Source organism: Rhodnius prolixus, unplaced genomic scaffold (genome assembly GCF_049639745.1).
Source record: "Rhodnius prolixus isolate KJV_2025 unplaced genomic scaffold, Rpr scaffold_5, whole genome shotgun sequence".
Taxonomy (NCBI): Eukaryota; Metazoa; Arthropoda; class Insecta; order Hemiptera; family Reduviidae; genus Rhodnius; species Rhodnius prolixus.
The window spans coordinates 32,816,425-32,841,533 of record NW_027411624.1 but is presented as its reverse complement, the minus strand read 5'-3'; the positions used below and the strand labels follow the sequence as shown (position 1 = coordinate 32,841,533).

The window sequence follows — 25,109 nt, the reverse complement described above, 5'->3', positions numbered from 1 at the left end:
TTTACTAGATACAATAATTTTGAACTGAACCTTTATTGCATTGAATACATTTTGAAGATAATAACATCTAACTAAAGTTTTATTTCTTCCTTTAAGTGGGTGAAATTCAAGAAAGAATTTTCCTACAACACACAACCGCAAGAAATGAGTATGCCAATAATTTTTTTTTTTTTTGTAATTTTCAAATATATTTTTTGTTTTTTGCTTTTTGTTTTCATTTAAATGTCTATAAAAATAGAAAGCTTACTTTTTCTGCAATAAATGCCTTTTCCATGCAGGTATTGCCTGTAATCTCTTAGCTTCCGCTTCTCTTGCTAATTCTTCTTCCATTTCTTTTCTAGCCTTTTCGGCAGCTTTTTTAGCTAACATTTGTCTTTTCCATGCTGGTATTGGATTACCTGCTGCATCTTTATCCGGCATCTGTGAACAAGTAACAACAAAGATAACTTTCTATGGAGTAAAGGTTTGTAAAAACAGATTTCTTGTAGTTAAATCTTTTAATACAACTATTAGTTTTATTATAATAATACTACGAAAAAAAACCTTAGACAATTACAACTATACTGCGCTTAAAAATGCATTTTATAAATAAATAAATGGGCTGACAGTACTGAAAGAAAAAGTGAAGTCTTCAATGAAGGTATTCCACTACTTGTGAAGAAAAACTTTTTTAAAAAGTAATTTTTTAAGCCTAAGGACTAGCTAGATTTAACAAATAAGCTCACAAATATTTAGAGTATTCATATAAATGAAAATAACATAAATTTCTCATATAATGAAACCAATTAAAGCATATGCCCATCTTTTACTATTAAAATTGTACAGTTTTCTTTTACAGAACTTTAATTTCTCAATTCCCTTTAATAGCATAAATTACTGAACTATTCGCTATTGGATATTTCACAAGCTATTGTTTTAAACAATTAGTACATCATGGTCACGAAAGTGTAACATATCACATGGTAGACAGATATAACATTAAAGTCATGCAATATGGACAACTTTCTATGGCAATTCGAATTTTAAAACTAATACTTTTGATGATTATAAATCAATATAGTTTTCTTATTACCGTATTATTTAAAATGAGGAATTTCATTTCGTTGAGATGAATAGACACTCGACTAAACCGAAGTGTTAAATCCATTCAAACTGATTTTAGTACAGATTAAATAAATAAATAAGTTTTGCTTTAAAATATTTGTAGATGATATAATAACTCATATGAGAGATTAAAACAAAATAATGATGGAAAAAACTGAAGCAATAATTAACGGTGTAGAGCAGAAAAATAATGCTGCGAAAAATGGAAATCGGTTCTAGGGGATTCTCGTCGCCGGAATCCACAACTTAACTTTGAAATCCTGCGATCAACAAATGTTTACCACTAGCTCAAGTACTGGCTAAGCAGGTTACTTCTTTCCTTGGGAGGTGCTTTGATGAAGCTCACTACGGAGGATGACTCAACTTAGAAGTATCTAGTATCGCTCTCAGAGCGAGAATATAGGGAGGATCCAGCAAGAATTAATAACTATATTAATAACAAGTATGACTATAACTTTAGAGCAAAACCTGTAGTGACCAACTACCAGCAGAACCCAAGTACCCACATACTTTTCAAAGTTAAATAAAACCACAGGCTTAAGCAGGTATGCTTAACTCCTTTTTGAACGTCTTATTAGCTAACAAGTCGATACCAGACCAAGAAAACTGATTTCATCATTGACATGGAAGAGTCGAAGAAAGATTTCAAACTTATAAAATTTGTCATTGAGCTTTTTGTAAGTGAGCTTATTTCGGTCCTTGATCATCTAATAATATCTCTTTATGTTCTAAAATAAAACATTATTAAACAAAACATTCTAGATTAAAGAAACTAGATTTATTTAGCAAAGAAATTTACCTTATCTACAAAATAATCCACAGTAAATTGTTTTGATATCGTAGATGCCATTTCTTTGCCTTGTTTTTCTTCCTGTTTTACTCTTTCGACTTTCAGTTTTTTTATTCCAGATATATCTTTGGACATTTTCAGTTCAGCTATTAAATCTTCTTTGGCTGCAAGAAAAGGACTTTCTACAGTTCCTATTAAACAAATAAAGCAACATTAATATTTTATCTTAAGTTTAAATTAAGAAAAATATTAATTTGTAAAGAACATTAATTAAATACCACAATTCTTACTTTCTATGAAAACGTTCAGGTATTTTTATAAGTAATACCAATAATGATAAAATAAAAATATATAATAAAGGACGAATGTTAGTTTAGTAGTCACAAAGTATTTGTAAGAGGGGGATCCCAAATTTGAATCCTATTAATGGCTACTTTTTATTTGTAAAACCTATGAATAATAAAATATATTCTTCAGCCCTCGTCCACGACACCTAATTTCAAGTTGAACGTTAAGCCCTGCCAGAAAAACAGGTGATTATTTTTCTTTATAATTGGCTTTATTGTAAATCTAGGTTAGAGTAGAATGATATTATGCTGAACTTCTTACTTCATCATATGATCTCAATTTTGCAGTGAGTGAACATTGTATCTAAGATAGCAGAGCATTTAGAAATAACATTTATCTCATATTAAGTAACGTGTGAGCAGCTGGAATTATGCCAAAAATTTCTGATTGAAATAAATGAAATTCTTTTCTTTTTTCTGTCGTTTTGCTTTTAAGCTGGATTGCTAAAACTACTCAAAAACTGGTGACTTAATATTGTACAAGTGATTATAAGTGTAGATACAAAATAAACTAATCATTAATAATTTTATCGTTACCGACTAGATTTGATTCACATTAACCAGATTAGGATAGCGATTAAATTTATGCAAAAATAAAATAACTTTTCTATTAAATAAAGTAGGATAGGTTATATATTCATTTATAATTAGGTTACTATATTCATTGCTGCCGATAAAATTTGAATTTAAAAATTTGTGATTTTAACCCCTCTGGGAGAAGTTAACTAGTAATTTTGTGTCAGGGCTCTTTGGAGTCCCTGAGGTTAACTCAGCCTCACAACACAAACAACTTTTACACTTCCACAATATACATAGGGTATACAGTCATAGTTGATGTGCGCAATTATTTGGAATTAGTGAATAAGCAGATAAACTTTCGCTTAGTATCATGCAAACAATTTACCATATGTCACATTTTACATGTGCCCACTTTCCCCAAGCATCAACACTACACTTTAGGGCACAATTGATCTTTTTCAGATACAGTAGACTTGACTTACACTATTTCTAATCCACTGTAAGATGTAGAAACTGAATAAAAGTAAACCAAAGCACATAACTACCACTCCTTTTTTTATGAGAACATAACTCTGATGTTAGTCCGACTGATGAATGATCAATGACAATGTCAGCACGAACTATGTGGTCATCAGGATCAAATATCTGGAGAATTAGTTTAAAACATAAGACAAAAACTGGATGAGGATCTCTATTACTATACCTGCCAAGGCGGTCGATATTTTTATGCAAAGCAATCATATTAAATCCCTTAGTTATAATGCTTGGATAAGCAGATAATACTGATCTAAAGGATACAGTCACTTGCATGAGAAGTATTTCTTAAGTTAGGAACTAGGACGAAACAGATCCTATGGAAATCCAAAGAGTACAAAAAAAATCTTATATAATTTTTTTTTTTGCGAGTGATCATGGCGAATCAAAAGCATAAAATAATAATAATATAAGATAATTCAAATTTAATATTATCGCATTTTGAGATTTAAATACGATCTTTTTATTTTTATGATTTTTTTAGAAAAAGTTTCTAGCGATTTTCTTTAATTTAAGTGTACTGATTGCAAATGTAGATCTATCAATTTAATGCATAATATTTATAGTAAATTCACTTACATTTATAGTATATTTTAGGTAGATTAAAAATTCTAACAGATCTTTTTATGCTAAGTATTTTTTTTACACATTTTGTTCTTTAAAGATATTTTTATCCTATAATTCGAATTAAGTTTCTTGGTTTAATAACTTTTAAAAAAAGAAAAAAATAAGCTGAAATCACAACTTGTAAACAAATAATAATCATTTTTTCCTCAAATAGAAAACATGTGATTCTTAAAATTTGCTATTTTATAATTTCTTATCACATAATACAATCATATTGCACTTTGATTATACAGAAGCAATACTTTTAGTTAGTTTCGAGTTACTGTTGCTCTTTCAAAAAAATGATTCAAGCCAAATATTTTCACAGCACACTTATTATCGGCTTGAAGTACCACCTATATTTCTTGGGATCGTTGTAACAAAGTGTTTTTGAGAAAATTACACGTTTAAGAGCTTCTAGTAGAAGTATCACAAGCCTTATATAGTTTGAAGTACTTTAGTTGTTTTTGTTTCCTTCAGCACAATTATTGATTGTCATTAAAATGTGTATAATTTAACGGTTCAATTGAATCTCTAAAGAGACTGTAATTTTATACAAGTAAATTAAGCCTTGCATATCATTGTTTTATTCAGTTTCAGCAGTTTTGCAGATCAGCTTTTTGGACACATTGTGTTAATATTTAATATGTAAATAAAGCCTCAGAGTTTATTTATTTTTTGATATTAGCATTATTTATTGTATTAACTATTCAAGCTTGATTTATGAAACGATGATTGGTAAGATTTCGTGGAGAGCATGAGCATGAGTAAAGATTCCACAATAAATATTATGAAAAAAAAATGGGGGTGTTTGAGAAAAGGTTCGACTTGATAAAAGTAAACCCAAAGTGGATCATTTCCCTACATCGTCATCAAAAGAAACGTATCTTTTGTGACAATGTTTAGGTCTGCCTTCTCAGTAGAAAAGTAGAAATCTTTTTTTTTTTTTTTTTTTGCAAGGCTCAAGGTCGCCCCAAGGTTTTAACCTCGGCTTTATAGCTGCTCCTTGCCAGGCTTACCCAATCGAACACATTACCACCGGCTTTTGACGCTCTACAAATCTACTACAAATGTTTGTACGTCGCCAGCGATAATGAAGGCAAATACTCAATGCTCTCTCTTTCTTCTAAACAAAATATTACCTCATGTTGAAAACATAACCTGCTATCATCATCAGACTATCACTAACTAGAAATGCAACTACAAGACCGCCGAAGGTTGAATAAACATGCAAAAGTTACACTTCTAAAAAAAAAAGATTTGCTCTGTTTAATGCGTTATACTGTATTGTGTTGTTAATACATACATAATATAACAATGTAGATGAATGTAGATAAGTTAAAGCTTTCTTTTCCTCTACATCGCGTGAAGAGCGCGCTCTTTAGAATTAATTATTAACTTATGATCACTCGCCGCTCTAATTGTACAGCTAATTGCTTTTTATATATCTTACTTATTGATTCAGTATTTTTTCCCAATTCTCTCTCTATTAACCATTATATTTTTTTCTGCATCCTTTTAGAAACGATTGCTATGCTTGTCTGCAATTTATTTGGAACAGGAACAGTTTGAAAATTAGGATCTTTTATTTTATTATTATTTTTTTAAAACAAATAAGTTTAACTAGTCTAGCATGATTCCTCTAAATGTTTTTCATTAATACAAATTTTTACAATTCAGCTGGCATCATTTTTCAAATACTGAACACCTTGAAAATATGGGCAAGAACAAAGCGGTCCTCTGAACAAACTTCATGGAGAATGGAGATTGCTTTTCTGAACAATATTTGGCAGTGTTTCAGCTAGCTGAACAGCTTATAATTCATGGTCAGTTTCTACCCCTAAAGAAAATACTTAGCAGTGATAGAAAGGCTACGTGTAACTTATGCATAGTGGGAATGCCTTTGAAAAATTCTTTGTGAAGGCAGAGATAGTAATTTTCTGCTGTCAAATATGTGAAGACTGTAGTCCATAGGACAATAAATGAGGACACATCCCTTGAGATTTAAGGGTCATTAATTGCTTCTCAAAACATTTCTTTCTAAATACTCACTCGTACATTACGCATTTCTGCATAATGGATGCAATTTTGCCGAAGAAAAACTATCCAATCCAATTCAGGAAAACAATTTCTCTAGTAACTCTGACTTTAACTCAGTTTCTGACTATTCTTCTAGAGTTAAAAGTCAAGGCAATAGGCAATAAGGTGAATGGGTAATATCTAAGACTGATCCAAGCGGAGATTTTCCCTTCCTAGGAGCTTCTTACAAGTCACTGCCTGGTTATGGAGAGCAACGAGTGAACACTGTCCGGAGATCAGCCGTGCATTAAAAAAAAAAAAGCTCCGGGCGCCTACGACCTTAGATTAAAAAGTACCTTAAATTAAACAAACAAAAAAATAGCAAAAGATCAGATTACCTTTAACGAAAGTAATGTTGAACAGGCACAATATGGTCCTTACAGTACAGAATGGAGAAAACACATAACCGTTTTCACAAAATATTTAATATTACGAGAAAATTACTAACTAACACTGCCAGAGAAAAGTAAAGAACACCAAATTTAATACTACTCCCACCATTAGAGGCATATTTCTGACAAGAAAAACAAGATGAGCAACCTTCGCCATTTTTAATTTGTTATTTTCAGAAGGTTGTTTAAAAAAAATAATTTTTTTTTGAAAAATAAAACACCTCAAGCTGGTATCCAACTTTAACAGACCCACTCAGTTGCCCAGTCTGCCAAACACCACCATATTACTCTTGAAAATGTAATCAACGAAACACTCCATTTACTGGAATTCGTAATTGGAATCTGTCCAAATTAAAAACATCTTGCAACCTAACTACATACTTTATATCATACCTCGGATATGTTGGTTTAATATGAGGAATTTTTTATTTTAATTTTTTTTTTTACGTCTTTACAAATACTATAAATAGAAGACTTTTTTAAATGAAGAAAAAAGTAAATACATACAAATTTAAGATTTTAGATTTTGTATTACCATTTCTATAAAAATGGATTATATTTTTACTAAACCAACCAATTTTATCCTTTAAATTTTAGAACAGACCTATGCTTGTAAAAATAGAGCTATTACAACTATTTTGTAACTATTTATAACTACTTTATATAAAATAACTTAATACACAGTTTATGAAACTCGACATTTGTTTGATATTATAGTATATTTGTTACGGTCAGGTGGTTATTATAATTAAACTTTATATCCACAGGTTCTATTTAGTACTCGAAATAATACTTTAATATTACTGCAAAATCTTTCTTGGCGAATTATCAACAAGAATTCAACACAATATACAAATAAATTTCACTAAGCAACTACAACGTGATTACGTTTTCAACTACAACTAAGATGCAGATTTGTAATTGCCGGATACACATTTTTCAAAAAAAGATTACTTAAGAGAGCACATGGACATTAGCCTTTTGACAATGCCGGTACCCTTCTTCCAAGCAGTTTCATGGCAAGTTTCCCTTTTAATCTGGGGGAACCATCCTCAGAAAATGTAGAAGGTCATGGGAGGGCGGTAAGGAATTAGCATACGGAAGTGGTTATCTCTAAGCCAGTTCCTCGCAACTTCCCTAGAGGACCGGAGAGAATGGTTTCATTACTCAAATATTTGAAAATAATAAAAAGTTGGGTATTTAGTTGAAAGAAAATAGTATACGGAGACACTTACTTTCGATTAGTAACTGTAAGCAATCAAATTTAAGAAGTAAACTAAATTTCCTACACATAGAAAATCATCAAAATACAATTTCCTTGCTTAAAAAAAAATATATATATATACCCTTTTATATAAACAAACGGATATCACCATCTAATTTCCTCACGCTAGTGACCATAAACAGTGCATTAACGGCCATATTCAATAAAAATTATGCATATTTAAAAGAAATCCGTTAGGTAACGTGTAACCTGCTTTAAATGTAAAATTAGATTACAACGTTTTAATTCTACAGTTAATTTATTAAAATAAGCAGTAGGAACTGTTCACAAATAAATTCCTAAGAATTGGGAAGCAAATACGGCAGTCTCAAGTTTGCATAACCTTTTAAAGAAACTTGGAATATATAGTCACAGATAAGGGAATATTTTATCATTTATCAGGCACTATAATAAAGAATTTTCCAAATGTTTTTGATAATTATTGTTTGTGTTTACCAAGAATAGACTACAATTCAATTAAAAATTGTGTTTTTTTTTATCAGCAATGTATATATTTTTTTAAATTTTTAGGATAAATTTTATCATGTCTATTTAGAATCACTTTCCAAGTATTGTTGCAATTCATTGTTGTAATAAAAAATTTATGATATTTAAGTGCCACTTGAAAGGAAATAGAAGTTTATAAAAAATAAATAAAAAAGAGAAAAAGAGAATCGTAAAAATTCTGCAAACATCATGGATTCAGTTCGAAAAAGCTAAGTGCCTTGAATACTTTAAAAGCGAAGCTACCTCAAAAAATTTAAAAAAAATTATTGAATACGATAAACAGAATTATGTTGATTCTTTTGGAAAAGAGTTATACTAAATGATTAATATTTTATATGCCTAATAAAGTCGGTTTAATGTTAAAGTAAAGTAATTGCCTATTTTTTCAGGAGGGGCTTAAAGTCCAACTACCAAATTAGGTGTCATGGACGGAAGCGACTAAGCAAACATACTTTACTGTAAATTTCTTTCATTAACCATTAAATAAAATCCAAGGCCTGAAGACCGGGAATCGAACCCCAGTACCATAATACAAATTAGCTTCACAGGTCTTGCCTCTAACCGTGGCGCCTACTTTAATGTTAAGTAGGTTACCTTTTATTGGAAAAATGGAAATTACAAGATGGCGGGTATAAGGGTAGGGTATCTAATCCAATTATTTGATGAATAATATCCATGAAAATATGCACATTGAGAGTTGATTTCCCAATCCTTTATTTTTTTTTATGAACTCCTTAAACAGAAGCTAAGGAAACTGAATATATTATAGAAGATCCGGCATCTATTGCCCCAAAATTCTCAACTGTTCTTATTCAAACTTATTTTCCTCAACTCTCATCAAAAGTGTCCAGATTATACGGACCTCTCTGGACGCTCTTGAACGTAAACGTTTGTGAACTTAAGCTTCTAAAGAGGTTATTTATTTTTTGAGAAGCTAAAAAAAGGAATAATTCAGACGAATACTAAAGGTATGACAGAAGTAGCTATTTTAAAAAATATGAAAAGGTAATAATTATAGAAAGTGAACAACGCTTAAAATCAGAAGTTTAAAAACAAATATAAGTATAAAATAATAAACAAGGAAAATAATTGTGGGCGGAAGATTAAAGAGTTTTGCTATAGTTTGTGAGGATCCAAATTAAGAATGATACGCACATATAAGAACTTATTTTAAATTATAATTTAGCATCAACCTTCTAGTTAATTGGAAAAATTATGACCCCATTTTTAATACTTACTTCTATTTGAGATTTTTTAAATTTCTGAACAACATTGTGGCTTAACTATTTTAGCGCGGTTTAAGGAAAATGGAATAAAAGCCTATGATGAAAATTTTTAACTTTTCTGGGCTCTTTTTTCAGGCTATTTTTAGACGCCTTGGATAGGGGAACCACTTCACCCCTCTTGACCGGCACTTAGCCCAGAATCCAAGATCAAGCTCACTAAAGTGTACTTAGATATTTCAGAGTCCAAATCAACGAAAAATCTTTTCTTTTTCTTAGTGGAAACTTTTTAAAAAAAAAAAAAAAAAAAAAAAATAATAGTAATAGCCGCCAGTTTCAAGAGATTGGGAACTGATCAATGGCCTCTTGAAAAGAAGATCTCGAGTTCCAGCTGCCTCACCTTAGATTTTTCTCTTCCTATTAGACTTTTAAAATTCACTGAGTGTAACGAGAAAAAAATTTCCAAAGGCTGGCAGTGCGTTGAATAAGGATTATTCTGGGCGCTAATGACATCTAAGGTCTCCTTTAAACTACGAAAACAAAACCGAAAAAAAATTTAAGCCCTTTGTTGGCTGTATAGTACATGAAATTAAAATGAATGCGCCGTTGCAGTTTTTGAAAAAAATTAATTGAAAAAACCTCCCAAAATCTACTCTGAAAAATCATATTTCATTTAACTAATGTATATATATATATATATATATATATATATATATATATATATATATATATATATATATATTTTAATTTGAATCGTTAGCAGTATTTTAAATGATAATAAAGGTGGCAAAATAGTAAAATATTTTATAAAATACAATAGAAGAAAACCTGGCAGTTACTGTTGGCCCCCCCCAAAAATGCAATTTCCTCACGGTTTTTTTTTTCTTTTTTAAATGAAAATAAGAGTTCACAAATTTAGTGACGCTAGAAAATAAATAATAATGAAAAGTTAGCAACTTTTTGATTTTAATGAGATTCTATCTTGATCACGCGATTAAACCAGCATTTCAGCTTTAATGCTGTAATCTATGTACATTTCGGTCGTATTTATTTGGACGCCAGCGGGTACTGCGGGAGTGCTGGTAATGAGGAGGCTGAGAGCGCACAATTAGAAGAGCTATAACTGTAAAGTATAGCTCTTCGGGCTACATCGTTCTTATACAGAGAAAGAGAAATAAATTGAGAAAGTGGACGCAATATCAACAAACTAAACGTCGAGAGAAGGTGATACAGAGCCGTCCCCGAACTGGACATACAAGTCTGACCCAAGAACATCCCTGATACGTGAACCCCCCCACCAACTTGCCAATCATGAGGTGTCACGCTTACTGATTGCCTATTTTACAACTTACTTAGGGCTCACATTCAGACAGCCCTGTAAAAAATGACCGAAATTCTACAACTTTCCACATTGAAATATTATTTTATTTCCTTAAAACCACTAACCTCTACAACTTGATTTAATAGAAAATCTGATTGATTATTTTGATCAATCTCTAGCAACATGACACCTAAACGATGAATTCTGCTATAATAGTTGCTGTAAGCGATATTTTGGTTTATTCATAATAATCTTCTTGCTTGGATCTATGAGTGGTAAACTTAATTCCAATATTAAAAATAAAGCTGCACTTTTTTTTGAGAGAGGATCAGCACTACCATTTAAAAGTGTAACAGGCACGGTCCTAGTCTAATTAATGTTCTATCCCCATGCACAGAATAGTTTAAACAATTTAAAATAAATAAATAACAGTAGTAAGATAAGGAAGGCAAACAAATAATAATAATAATAATAATAAAAATAATAATAATAATAATAATAATAGACGCTAATGACCGAGATGTCGATGCGCCGAAAAATAATAATAATAAAAACAGGGAAGGGATTAGCTATGAGGTTAGCATACTGGACTCCCACGCGGAGGTCCCGGGTTCGAATCCAGCTGCTGACCCTTAGATTTCCTCTTCCTAGGAGCTTCTTACAGCTCCGGTGATGGACAGTGTTGTCTGTAACGAGAGAACACTGTCCGGAGGCCGGCTATGCACTGAAAAAAGCTCCAGGCGCCAATAACCTTAGATGTTGACGCGCCTTAAACATTAAAAAAAAATAATAACAAAGATTTTTCTAATTCAATATGGCCGTTACTGCAACAAAGAGGAACAAAAACAAAATTCTTGAGTCAACAATTTGAAGAAAAAAGAGAAAAGAAACCATTTCAGGTCAACAGTTGAATCGTATGTGTAATTTGTGGTCAATAATAAATGCGTACAGCACACCATGTGGAACCTTCTTCAATTAATGAATTAATACTTCGGCCAATGAGTTTCTAGGTCTTTCGGCTATAAATTATTAGCGCATTTATCTTATATTACTGCGGTCTGATTTTCTTTTAATACCCTGCCTGAGAATAATAATAGTTAACCGTTTGCCCTATGGAGTTGCAAGATAACCTTCTTCTTCTTTTTATACATGTATATATAGTTCACAAGTGGAGAATAGTTTTGCAAGATGTAAAAGTCAAAAGTGCTAAATGTCAAAAGGTGCCGTCGAATTGTGAATGTAAAGCGTTATGATGTTTTTGCTCTTAACATGGGGCCTACCTGTTAACGAAGGATGCGGACAAGACATTGCCTTGGTTGCGGGCTGTTTAGTCCTCTTCAGCTGTACACTGGTAATGTCCTGGATACTGATGGTGGAGAGAGGCTGGTGTGGAGGCGGTGGTGGGGGCGGGGGAGGTGGTAGGGGAACCTCTTGCTGGCGGCCTCCTTCCAGATCTTCGTTAGTACCATTCATCATTATTGGTGGGGATTTTTGTAAATCTCCATTTCCATTACAATTATTATTATTATTTTCTACTTCCACAGATCTATTAGTACATATATTATCGCTGTTATCATTAACTTCTTCTTGATGGCTATTCATTTCACCATCATTACATCTACCGTGAAGGCTGTTAGCACACTGTAAACTTCTTAGATATTCTGATGGTTTTATCAATGCATCTGGATCATGTCCCCCACCAAATTTTGGCGGGATAAATGGTAATACCATTTGTTTATTAACTAAGTGGCCCACCTGTGAAAAAAAAAATACAAGAAAATTAATCGTTTAATCAACAATTAAATCATTAGAAGCAAAAAATCGATGGTGTATCTGGACATTCTGTATTAAGTCTACCAACTGGTTTAAGACTTACCAATTTATAACAGAGCATTCAAAAATTGTTTAAAAATACTGCCCATTACTTGGATACTGGTATATTTAACAAAATGCAATAATCGGATATTTTAACAGTAAGAAAATTCAAAGAAGTAAAAGTTAACCATTATCGACTAAAAGGAACTCTAGTTGTAGAATTGTAATTGTTTATCACTTATAATATGTCTCATGAGGTATTAGAAAACTTTATCTAATATCTTAAGCTTTTCTAACTAAACTATCATGTGGGAGAAAGGTAATAATTGTATGCATTAAAGATAAACATTTTAGAAAGTGAGAAGTAAAACAAAATAAACATTGTAATTCTGTTATTAATAATAACGATAAACAAAAAGGAATCCTTTCAGTTTTTATTCATTTATTTAGTATGTTTGTATGTGAGTCGGTCCAATCTGTTGGAAGTAAGAGATCAGAACTATTCAAAACTAAACCACCCAAAAGGAGTTCTTGATATACAGTTTAGCCATCAGTAGAGTTTTTCGACAAAAATCAGTCTACCAAAAGTCATTACCAACATTTAGTCTCCTTACTAAAATGATTTTTCATTAAACTGCTTATGTAGAACTTATAACAACGCAAAATATAATTCTAGTATATAATAAAAAAAGAGAAAATACTTTCTTTAATTATATTTATATCCACCAGAGTGGCACCTTGTTCCTATATTATATCTTTCATGAAACAAGTACACAACAGCTATCACATACAAACGCGCAATTGTACACACATGTATATACATGCTCATATTCTTGATATTGTCCCGCTACTATAATATGTATTTTAAGGTCGTTAGTATTTCACTTTCACGGTAATTTATGAAACGATAATTTTCTATTACTTTTAATGTTTTTTCTATTTCAGTTTACTTTTCCTCATGTTCATGTAAACAAGTATGTTTATTAATGTAAAATAAAATCTAACTACCGACTGAAATAATGTCACATTAATAAAATCACATTAAAATATCTTTGAAAAAAGATGCAGAAAATCAAACTTGTATACCAAATTCTGCCAGTATTTTTTATTAATTTTTTGTCAAGCTTTAGACCTAGGGACTGGATCATCTTGTCTTATGCTTAATAACCATTATAATGTAGAGTATTGTTAATCGAACATTGACTAGATCATCATCAGGACTGTGGTCTAGTCCCTAGTCGAAAGCTTGGCAAAAAATAAATAAAAAAATATGGCTGAAATTGGCAATATTCTACCTTCATTTTTAACATCAAAGATTGAAGTCTCCTGTCCAGACTGTTTAGGTACTAAACTGACTTCAATCTTTTTTCCTTTTCTTTTGGATTAATAAGTGATGAACAATATTCTAAAATTACAACATTTATTTATAAAAACAGTCGAACATAAAATATATAACTTTTACTTTTAAATAACTTCACGATTAAATCGTTTGCATTGGATGAACTATAATAGATTACATGCACTCGCTCGAAACCATTCGACTAAACTTTGTTGATTGCTAATCAACGTACGGAAAAAAAGTTGATGAATTAAATAGTGATGAGAATAATTCGAAACTGGGCAAACTGAAAGATAAGAACCTATTTGACTAAAATCTCTTGTTTTTATTTAGCATTGCGTTGTTAATTGTACTTCTCAATCAACAAAATAAATTTTAGCAGAAATATTACTGTTTGCATGGTGATTTGAAAGTTTCTATCTTATTTAAAATAATTCTTTTTAATTTTGTAATCTCTTTTAAATAAACAATAATATACCTGAGTGCTGGAACTGTTATGACACTGTTGTTGAAAGGACGGTTGTTGTTGTGCGATCGTTGATTGTTGTACATCCTGCGATGATGTAGTTTTTGTGGATGCACTCTGTTTTGGATCGTTATCCGGTGATGGTGTGTCTACTGTAAGAGAATATAAAAATAAATAAATAGATAATACCTGATTTTATCAAAAAGAATTGGCAGCATTTAGGGTAAAAAAAAGAGAAGGTTTTTCAACGCTATTTAGGTAAGGTTAACGAACTACCGTAAATTACTTAATTAATATAGATTATTGAACACATCACCACTGCATGACTAAACTTCTGAAATAAAAAAAAAAACAAAAATCTCGGATTCGCCAAACATATTTCGGTAAAATCTCAAACGAAAGCATTATTATTACCTCTTACTAAGTTTTTAAGTTCCACAAAAGCTTCAGAACAATGGTTACCAAAATATTGAGCATTAACAACAGTTTCTGAAAAAAAATAGTTTTCTCTGGCAGCTGATAAACAAACCTTCTCCTGATAAATTAATGATGTTTCTAATTATAAATGCTTTTCACACAATTTATTTTAAATATACATTTTCATGCGATAAAAGATACAGGAATTAGGTATCAATAAACTCTATAATTATTTTCCGACAACAGTATCACCACATTGGGAATTTCCTAAAATATTTACTTTTTATAATTTCTAGTCTTAATAATCAGCCAGAGTCAATCTACTGGCGGAACTGGGTGCCCTTGCAACGTCAATACGTAATTCCGTTGAAGAGAAGGAGTGAGAAAGAACGGCATGAAAGAGAAACGAAAACCGCTAATGTTAAAAATTGTTTATAAGTCGCAATTAAAAATAAACAACTGTAAACTATTATTTACTTAATTACTAAATGATTTTATTAAATTACTATTAATAAGTTGCATATTTTATGCAATCTGTTCCAATTACAGTTGCATTTATTTATGCAAGACTGAGGAGATAGAGGGCGGCAGCAAACAACTCATTTTATCCCCCAATAAACGAGAATAAGAACATAAAATTTTACACTCCGATGAATTGATTTCATAATATTTCTTACATATGCTGACTAAATCAAACTCTTAATATCAGTAATTTACTGTTATAACTAAATAAAAGTCATAAGGAAGCGGCCAGGTTATAATCACCTCCACTTTATAACAATAACAGAACGTGTGTGTGTGTGTGTAAAAAAAAAAAATGGATACAAGAGTGAAGATTGAAAAAGAATGCATGTTCTAGGGTAATCATGCCTTCAAAACTACGAAGAAGGGACTCTGAAGGTACTAAATTCTTGAATCCCACCACCAAATTGTTGCTAAAAATATTTCCTGGATACTGGAGGAAGAATCACCCACTAAGAATTATTTTTCTGTACTGGATTACTGGTCACGATGGATACTTCAAGAGATGAGAAGATAGGCTACCTGGAGATTGAAACTCTGAATGGTTTTTTTTTTTCATCCTGATTGATAAGTTCAGTGGGTTGTTGACATCTATGCATGCTGAGTGGTGGGTGGGTGCAGACATGGGTCTTATAGAGGAGATGATTCTGTGTCTGTTTCAAAGATAACAATCTCTCAAAACTATTGATTGGATCCCTATAAGGTTAGAATACATCTTTCCATAATGAGGCACATATCAATCTCCTTTTGAAAAATCTGTGATTTAGAGAGAACATTAATACTCTCATAATGGTTAGATTGACATGCAAGGAAATTAGCTTTGTGATCTTTGGTCGGAAGAGATTGTTGGTGGGATAACTGAGAACTGTTTCCTCTTAGGATTGTTGCACGATTTGGCAGGAAAACGTATAAATCTTAGGTGGCTGAGGTCCGGGTTATGATATTGTCCTAGGCTCGTTCTATAGCCTAGGCTTTCGTTACTTTCTCTTATTCTATTAGTATAAGAAGATATTTCTATTTTGAGTATTCCCCAAAAATATCAGTATTGAAGTCTTACAAATCCGAAAAAGTACTTTTCACAAAAACTGATATCTTCAGTTATGTGTAAACAGCACAGAACTGAATAATAGGAAATCAAATTCAAACTTGAAATCTCAAATCAGAACCACACGGTAATCAATCGATAATCTATGAGTTCACAAAGACATTGAATAGCCTAGAGTCCCTCCAAGAACAAATAAATAAGGATCTAGAAAGATAAAATGCTATGCTGACTGTACTTGGCCTAGGTATAGTCATCAGATGATTATTTAAGTTCACAAAACTGGTCACTTAGAAATTATGTCGACAATATGTTAAATGCAAAAACAAAAAAAAATCAAATTACATTTTGTTCATCACTAACAAAAACTGATAAGCAATAATTTCTAATATACGAACCGATTTCTCGTTAAAGAATGAACATTTTAAATTGAAGTAAACATTAATAGAGTAATAAAAGTGATATTTTATTGTAATGAAGGAGAAACCCATATTAAATAAATAGACAAACAGAATCAATACCTGTACCGAGGCAAGGCGCAGATAATTCAGTAAAAGTTACTATAATCTGTAAAATAACAGGCGAGCACAACACACTTAACTGTTAGACCATTAATTAGGAAATAGGTCATTATTAAAAATGTATGTAATTAACTGCTATAAATTACTTCTTTTTTTTTTTATTTTCTTTATTATTTTTATTATCTTTTTTTTTTATTTATATTTTAATTAAAATGGCAAAGATCACATAATATTTTGTATTTAGGTGTTACATAAATAAAATACCAATTCTGATTCTTCTAAAAATCAATAATTCAACAATTAATAAATACTAACAGCTGTAATTCTCTGCCCGTTATTTTTTTTTATTACAATTCTTATTTCAATTTTTATTGCTTTAGCAATAAAGTTTGGTCGGAATTTCATAAAATTTATTTAAGTTTTACTGTATAGTTTCTACCAAAAAATGTTCATTAAAAAGGTTAATTTCTGTTTTAACCACAACGTATAACCTTTTTACAGAGGACTTCAAGGTTTTATAAAAGAAAAAAGACAGCTTCTTTTTACAAGAAGATTTGAATGAAAAAAAAAGAAAGGAGTGCTAAACTTAAATCGAATTTTCAGAATTAATAAGGGCTTGAAAACTTCTAACAGTCTCAATAAAAATATTGATAAATAATTAAAGCCGATTGTCCCAAAATTTCCTCTAGCAGGAGACAAACAAGTACTCTACAATAGATTCTCTCGTTAAAGACAACACTATCCATCACCAAATAGTGAGCTTCTAGGAAGGAAGAAATCTAAGAACCAGAAGCCGGGATTTCCGCCTAGGAATGCTGTAGGCAACCACTTAGGCAATACTTTTCCAGTAATATCATCCCTTATGATCCGAAATATTTTTATTTCACTTGCTTCAATGCCTCTAACTGCTTGTATAGACTCAAATAAAGAACTAATGCTTTTGTTGGTAAAATGAATATTTATTAAAAGGGGTTCTGGCATAGATAATTCAAGTTTCATCCGAAGTGACTATAACTTCTTGGAAACCATTTTCAATTTGTATAAGCATAATGCGACCCTATGTTTTTTTTAATTCGGTAACGATTTTAATATTTATTAATAATTATTTATTAATAAATATTATTCATTACTTAATAATAATAAAATAACAGTGTAGCAAAACATTTCCAAAGACAAAGAATTTTATTGTTATAGATTTAGGCCACATTTTTCCTTTAAAAAAAGATAATTCAGAGACAAAGAGCTAATGTCTTTAATAAAAGGCACATTTCAGAAAACTATTCGAGAAATATCGAAGGAAAACGACTTACTGATAAAGGTGACAGTGGCTGGCGAGCGATTACTGTTAACAACAATAGAAAGATGCATGGACATCTATTTATTAACTGAAAACTAATAATCACAGCAGCAACAGTAAACATGGCTAGGAATTAAGTTTACAATATATTCAATAAAACCGACAGGACACACTCCAGTAATCAATTCTGTCATGGTATTGTCCACATTCGGTGTATAATGAAACGGGAATGTAAAAATCTAATGTTGAAACTAAATATATTGTTATCTAATTGGGTAACTTTTTTCTTCAATGATGGAATTTGTAGCAAAATTTTAATTAGGAAGTTGTTACGTTGCGTTGAAGTGGCTCTTAGTTAATTCCTCAAGTTCCAGCCTTGAAGAGACCCTAAAAAGTCTACATGAACGGGAAAATATGTTAATAAATGTTAGCAGGGAAGAGATTAGCTCAGCATGTGCTGGATTTCAACGCGAAGATCCCAGATTCGAATCCAGCTGCTGGGCCTTAGATTTTTTTCTTCCTAGGCCTAGAACAGTGATGGCGAACCTATGACCCGCGCAAGCTTTTTCACTGACCCACAATTGCTAGGCAACCATTTGTTTGTTTAAGCGGGTTGATTTAGATTTTCTAATTGTGTGGATAATTTATATTCTATCTGTATTTTTTTCAATCACGAATCGACACAAAAGCAATTTAAATGCTATCTATAACCTTTAGTTTGATCATCACAGTTCTAAAACGCAAATGACGATAAATGCTTCTGCTTTTGTAGTATTTGAAATAAAGCAAAAGTGTTTACAAAATATCAAATAAAATGTATAATTTTACTTATTTTGTTTGTTAAAAAAAATCGACAACCCAAAGCAAATAACCATATTTAGATTTTTCTTCAGATAAAACACACTTTTGTAAGGTTTTGTTCAGTTATGTTTGTAAAAAGAGACTTCCACAGCACTTGTTTCGTCCCGTTTTACCCCGTTAAGCCAACTGAATTTTAAAGATGTTTAGTTTTGAAAATATTCAATTTAAATTGTTTTAACTTAACTATTGTGCAAATAGGCATTAGTGACCCAAGAGCTAGAACTAAAAAAAAAATGAACAAAATTTGACCCACGTCTCAAAAAGGTTCGCTATCCCTGGCCTAGGAGCTTCTTGAAGCACATTCTACATCACTGTCACGAGTTATTTCTAACGATAGGACATGGTTTGGAACTAATATCAAAATTTTAAATTACAATTTTATCAAAATTAAGATAAATTTGACACATTCATTCTATTTCACTTAAATACTTCCAAAAAAAAAAAAAAATTAAAAACATCCCCAAAGAACTTACCTCCATTATTGATGATCACAGCTTGCGTTAAAGAATTAACATCATTTTGTCCAGGAATCGGTGGTAAAGGCATCTGTGGTGGATTGGCCAATAAAGTGTGTGTCTGTTCTGGCGGTAGACTAGTCAAAGATGTTTCTTCTGAAGGCGGTGGAGGTGGTGGAGGTGGCACAGAGGCGGTTCGTTTCACTCCGGGTCTGAAAAAACGTTTAAACCAGGAAGGTTGTTGTTTTACTACAGTCTCCATACTGTGGTAAACTATATTTCTCCCAGTGTCCATAGAATAAAAAGTAAGTCAGTATTGTTATGTTATATTTCCAAAACTAAAAACAAAAAAATAATCAAGTAACTAAAATAATGATGATAATAATAATAATAATGCGAATGCACAAATAATGCGAACAAAGTCCACCAAATATCAAATTGTTTTGAAATTCGTCAATGTAAGCAATTGCGAGAGATAATACAAAATAAACAATAACATTTTTAATTAATACTAACTAAAATACTCTCTGTTTACTACAAAAGACCATGATTTTTGAACATTGGATAAAATTGTATATTTTAAAGAAGTAATTCACACAAACAAGTTAATCTGCCCTAATAGAAATTATGCAGCATAATAATTAATAACTTTTATTTGAAATAAATAACTGAATTTCAATAACTTTTTCTTTTTTGGTGATTATAACTTACTAAAAATTAATAATTTGCCAATCTTGCCTTATATTATTAAGTTGACGAGAAATTTTTGAGGTTGAAAATTACTCTAAAAATATTTACTGTTTTATATTTACAAAATCCTTGTCATAAGTAAATAATTTTACTTTTATCATTTAATTAAAAAATAAATAAATAAATAAATAGAGCAATTGATAGGAACAAGTTTGTGAAAAATAACAGTTTAATTTTGTAATAATAAGGTTTTAATATTTTGATAATTTTTAACAGAAATATTAACTTACCTATTATTAACAATCTGTTGATTTGGCAATGTATGTCTCAGTTCTAATTTTGATTTCTCATTGTCCTCTGGTTCAGATTTATTGCCAAGTTCGGATGGTGATGGACTCGACACTCCGGATTCTGTAAATAATTTTCACAAAAGATTCTAGTAAAAATTAAAATAAAATAATATGGTTTTCTTTTTTGGGAAAAGTAATTGATATTTGACAAAATAAATGTAACAAATTAAAATAAGAATATTCAAAGCAATATTTTTGAAAAATGATTATTTAGAGCGAATAATTTAAAACAATGATGAATTTAAAACATTCACTCTTAACTCTAATCCAGCCAAATGAATAACACACAGTTTTTAAAGTTACAATAAAGAGCATCGTTTGTAAACAAATTCTAGAACTATGAGTTCTCCCACAGAAAATTCAGCTTTTTTTTTTGTAACCCTAAAAAAATGAAAATGTGAAAATCACAGGTCTATCAATGAACGCTGCCCAGCATAAAATGGCTTAAATCACTTTAGAAAGCCTAAACAGTTCGCGAACCTCAGGTCAACACACATGTTGTACACATTATATCGGATTACAATGCTATCGGAATGTAATTTTACTTCGAGCAATTTACTATCTAATACTGGCACAGAATTATTGCCCAGTTTCGGATGGGGATGAATTGATATTAAGTGATAAACTAAGTTTTTTTAATTTATTTAAAAAGTCATACCTGTAGAATCAGTTAGTTGACTGTTGGTAACAGGATTTCTGACTTCATTAGAACCTGCACTGGACAATGAACCAGATCTTGAATGGCTGCCAGAATCTCTACGCCTAACTGTGTAAATATCTTCATAATCATGTTCTTCCACTTCTTGCACATCCTGTCCATCTTGACTACCTCTTCCTAAACCTTCATCTTCTAATATCAAATTGGAATTAATTTTACTATCGAATTTATCAACACCGGTTTTGGTCAAAGTTGGTTCTTCTGGTATTAGTGATTTAGTTGTTGCATTAGTTACGATTGAAGGCAATGGTGGAGTATCACCAGCTGGTGCTGTGGCCGTGGTTTCTTCTGATGTTGAACTAGTCGGACTGGATGGGCATGCTGGTTCTGGTTCTGGACTAGAGCAACTTTGATGGACTTCAACCAGAACTATTCATATAACAAAAAAGAAAATAAATGCATTATTAGAAAAGTAATTAAATATATAATAGTTAATGAAATTAAAAATAATCCCGTTAAGCAGACATAATTTACTAACAGTGTGACAAACAAGCAGAAATTAAAGAATTTGTTTCTCTGAGAATTTAATTGTTGTTTCTAAAGTTTGTCAAAATTTGCCATAATAACCTAGGTGTAATCGACCAAGGGTCAGAGATTTTATGCAGATGGGTATTTCTTCGATCAGTACTCTACTAAATAATAATGTTTTACTTCGTAATATTGTCTTGATTCCAATACGACTAAGTATTACTATTATTTATTTATTTTTCTCCTGCAGAGAGAAAACAAAAAAATACCTAAAATTCAAACCATAATTCTAAAGAGAACTACAGTGGAACCTCTCAATAACGGACACTGGCGGAGGAAAGCAAAGTGGCCGCTGTTTGGAGGTGGCCGTTAGAAGGAGGTAGGCAAGTTTCATAATGAAAAAATATGGTTTTTTTTTTCCAAACATCTATTTAAAAATTGTTTATTATTAATAGATTTAAAAACGTACATAATTGCATAATTATTTAGCTATATGATATGCATTACATTTTTTCTTAATTATCCAAAAAAATCATCAAAAAAATACATATTATAGACTGTCAAACCAACTTTTAATATAATAAGGTGGTCGTTGGTGGGAGGTGAAACATTTAATCTGTTCCCCAAAATCAATGTCCGCGGTCGCTATGTAGAGTGTCCGTTAGACGGAGGTTCTTTTATATAGAATGTGTATAAAGGTAAAAAGGGGAAATCCAAAAAATGTCCGTAAATGGAGGTGGCCGCTAATGAGAGTGTCCTTTATGGGAGGCTCGACTGTAAATACCTGATCTCTACGATGCATCTAATTTTTTCAGAATTAAATATTGTTCCAGCTAGATATATCTATATAATTCTACGAATAAGTTTCCATTTTTTTTCACGAATTGTGTAAAAATAATATAGCCTAAGTCCTTTAAATTAAAGCTTTCTTTTTAAATCACAAAGCCTATTCCAAGCAGGGGCCTAAAAAGAAGTTGCGAGAAATACTGCCTTATCCTCGATCAACCATGTATAGATTAAAACTGTCTGGGTAGGACAGTTGTATAAGGGTTGATCGTCAAAAAAAACTGCACGAAAAAGCGTAACGTTGAAAAACACCCAACTTTCGACAATTCTTACCTCTTTTTTCTCACAAAATCAGCATTATTATAGGACAAAGGTAATAAAGAAGCAAAAATTCAAAACCAAATACCGATTCAAATACCAATATGTTGAGAGAAAATAGGCCTACTTTCGCCATCTTAAACGATCCTACAATAAACTGATACCAGAATTTTTTCCCTAATGGGTGAAAAAAAAAATGCCCTCCAGTTTGCAAAGATGTATAAGAATAGAGCAAAAAAAATCGTGCAAACTAAATTACCTAATTGGATACCACAGGTAATAAACGATTGCACATGCTTATAAATTGCCTCTTGCACGTTTAAAAACGTACTGTAAGATTATTGAACAGAGTTTACTAAGTACAGAAAGACTCTGAAATCTTTGCAAACAATGAAAGTGATTCAGCAATAGTTAGAAAAGAAAATTGACATCTTGCTTTAATTTTTTTTTTTTATTAAGAATCTATTAGCAGGAGAAGTCATATTTGATGAGATAAATACAAGATAACTTTCCATTATTCTTTTTTGTTTTAAGAATAATAAATGATAAACTGCAATAAAAGAAAAAAAATTACCCAGACAATTTTTAATAACAATTCACAAAACCCATAAATAAAGCATCCCAATATTAACTCCACAAGAGTACTTTTTTTTGTAAAAACACACAAATAGAAAAGAAATAAAGAAAGATGGAGGAGGAAAAACAAAGCATTAAATTACATCTCATGCAGTAGCATAACCTTATTTATAGACCCATAAAATGTGATTATGTAATAGATTGGATAAGCAGGTAGCAGCAGCAATCAGCAAATATTCTTATCAAATATTATTTGGGAAAAAAAGAAGAAAAAATATGTTGTTCATTATCCTTTGTTTTAAAAAAAGTACAATTTCTCTTTTTACAAATTAAAGTAATAATTGGGTAATGTGATAAAGTATTGCATCATAATGCGTACGAATTGAGTTCAGAGATAGCATAAAGGTTTGAAATCTCGAATACAAAATGGTAATTTTAACTAACAAATTTGTACAATTAGATACGTCTAGGGTTGCCAACTCTATAAAGTTCCAAAAAAGGACATCCTAAGAAAATTAGGTACATTCAGGACCGTCGAAAGGATTTTGGGGCCCCTTTTTTTTTTAGGTGTACATGCAGAGACTGCGGCTCCGGGCCCCGGGCAAAAGTCCCCTCTCCTCACGTCTGTAATATGGCCTGGGTACATTTATATCTTACATACTTATTCATGAAAAGTTCATCGTTACATCTAACCTGCTGACCTATTCAGTTCAGTTAGAACAGAAAAACAACACGTCAAATGAAGAAGTCTCAGAAGTCAGAACTTGAATCAAAAATACAATAAAATAAATTAGATTTGTGTGAATAATATCTGAAAAAAAGGACAAAAGGCGTCCTTTTCTAATTTAAGAAAGGACAAGGACAACCAGGTGTTAATAAAGGACTGTCCTTTCCAAAAAAGAAAAATGTCGGTGTGCACACTCTAACGCCTGGAGTAAATGATGGTTACTTGTAATTTGTTTATGCTAGTTCAAAGCTTCTCTCAAAATAAACATGCTGTTAAAAGAACACTTTGCACGGATGTTTGCAGAGGGGAGTAATGGAACTTTTGGGGCATACTGGAAGGGGCACTCTACTTTTTCTAAGCGTTAGAATTGCATTCGTGCTGACTTTAGATTTTATTTTAGGCCAATTAACTGGCCACTGCAGGCTCAGGAAACACATGCATCGCATGGGCCTGGCGGATGATAGCCTCTGTAAGTTCTGTCAGAAGGAGGAGAAGGAAACGGCACTGCACTGGTGATGCGTCACAGTGAGGGGCTCGTCTGGGCTAAGGATGTTACTTCTCGGGGAGGAAAAAGCAAGGCCTGTGAGCTTTACCCAAGAGTCGCTCTCCAGCATCAAGAGTCTGACTAACCGGACAGGTCTGGAGGGTGAGCTTTAGAGTGAGGGGAGCCACAATAGATCCAAAGGGGTCGCAGTGGCGTAGGCCTTGAGGCCGCCATAGTTTAATCTATCTATCTATCTATCTATCTATCTATCTAACCCTAGATACAACCCACATCTAAAAAGATGTTTAAAATATAGTATAGGGCAATTAAAGAAAAAGATAGTGGACCTTTTTTATTATTTGAGGCACTGCTTTTAAATTTTATTATATTCTAATTTATCCCTTAGTAGTTTTAGTTTAATTATTTTAACAAACTTAAGTTTGAATTTATTTATTTATTTTTCATGGGAGTCGGAGGATAAATGCTATTTTAAAAGGTTATTCACTCCTTTAGATAAAAAAAAAGAGTGTCTAGGCGGCAGTGGATGTACCAATGTATTGAGGTTAATGCT

At 31.4% G+C, this 25,109-nt stretch overlaps 1 protein-coding gene and 1 long non-coding RNA gene across 7 annotated transcripts in view; one reads left to right on the top strand and one right to left on the bottom strand.

Moving 5' to 3' along the window:
* Positions 1-25,109, bottom strand: part of f (espin protein forked) — a 149,568-nt gene that overhangs the window by 3,965 nt on the left and 120,494 nt on the right. For 4 of the 6 annotated variants that reach the window (XM_074137361.1, XM_074137362.1, XM_074137365.1 and 1 more), the window contains 7 exons: positions 21,120-21,548; positions 20,402-20,522; positions 19,440-19,633; positions 14,319-14,458; positions 11,967-12,441; positions 1,904-2,085; positions 248-420 (listed from right to left, as the gene is read on the bottom strand). In XM_074137361.1, coding sequence (XP_073993462.1) covers positions 248-420; positions 1,904-2,085; positions 11,967-12,441; positions 14,319-14,458; positions 19,440-19,633; positions 20,402-20,522; positions 21,120-21,548 — 1,714 coding nt within the window. Of the gene's footprint in view, positions 1-9; positions 123-247; positions 421-1,903; positions 2,086-11,966; positions 12,442-14,318; positions 14,459-19,439; positions 19,634-20,401; positions 20,523-21,119; positions 21,549-25,109 lie in introns of those variants that run through there. The other 2 variants (XM_074137364.1, XM_074137363.1) reach the window with 2 other exon arrangements.
* LOC141458840 (uncharacterized) lies at positions 16,132-17,760 on the top strand. The gene is made up of 2 exons (XR_012461217.1): positions 16,132-16,928; positions 17,310-17,760. It is a non-coding gene; the product is annotated as an uncharacterized lncRNA (long non-coding RNA).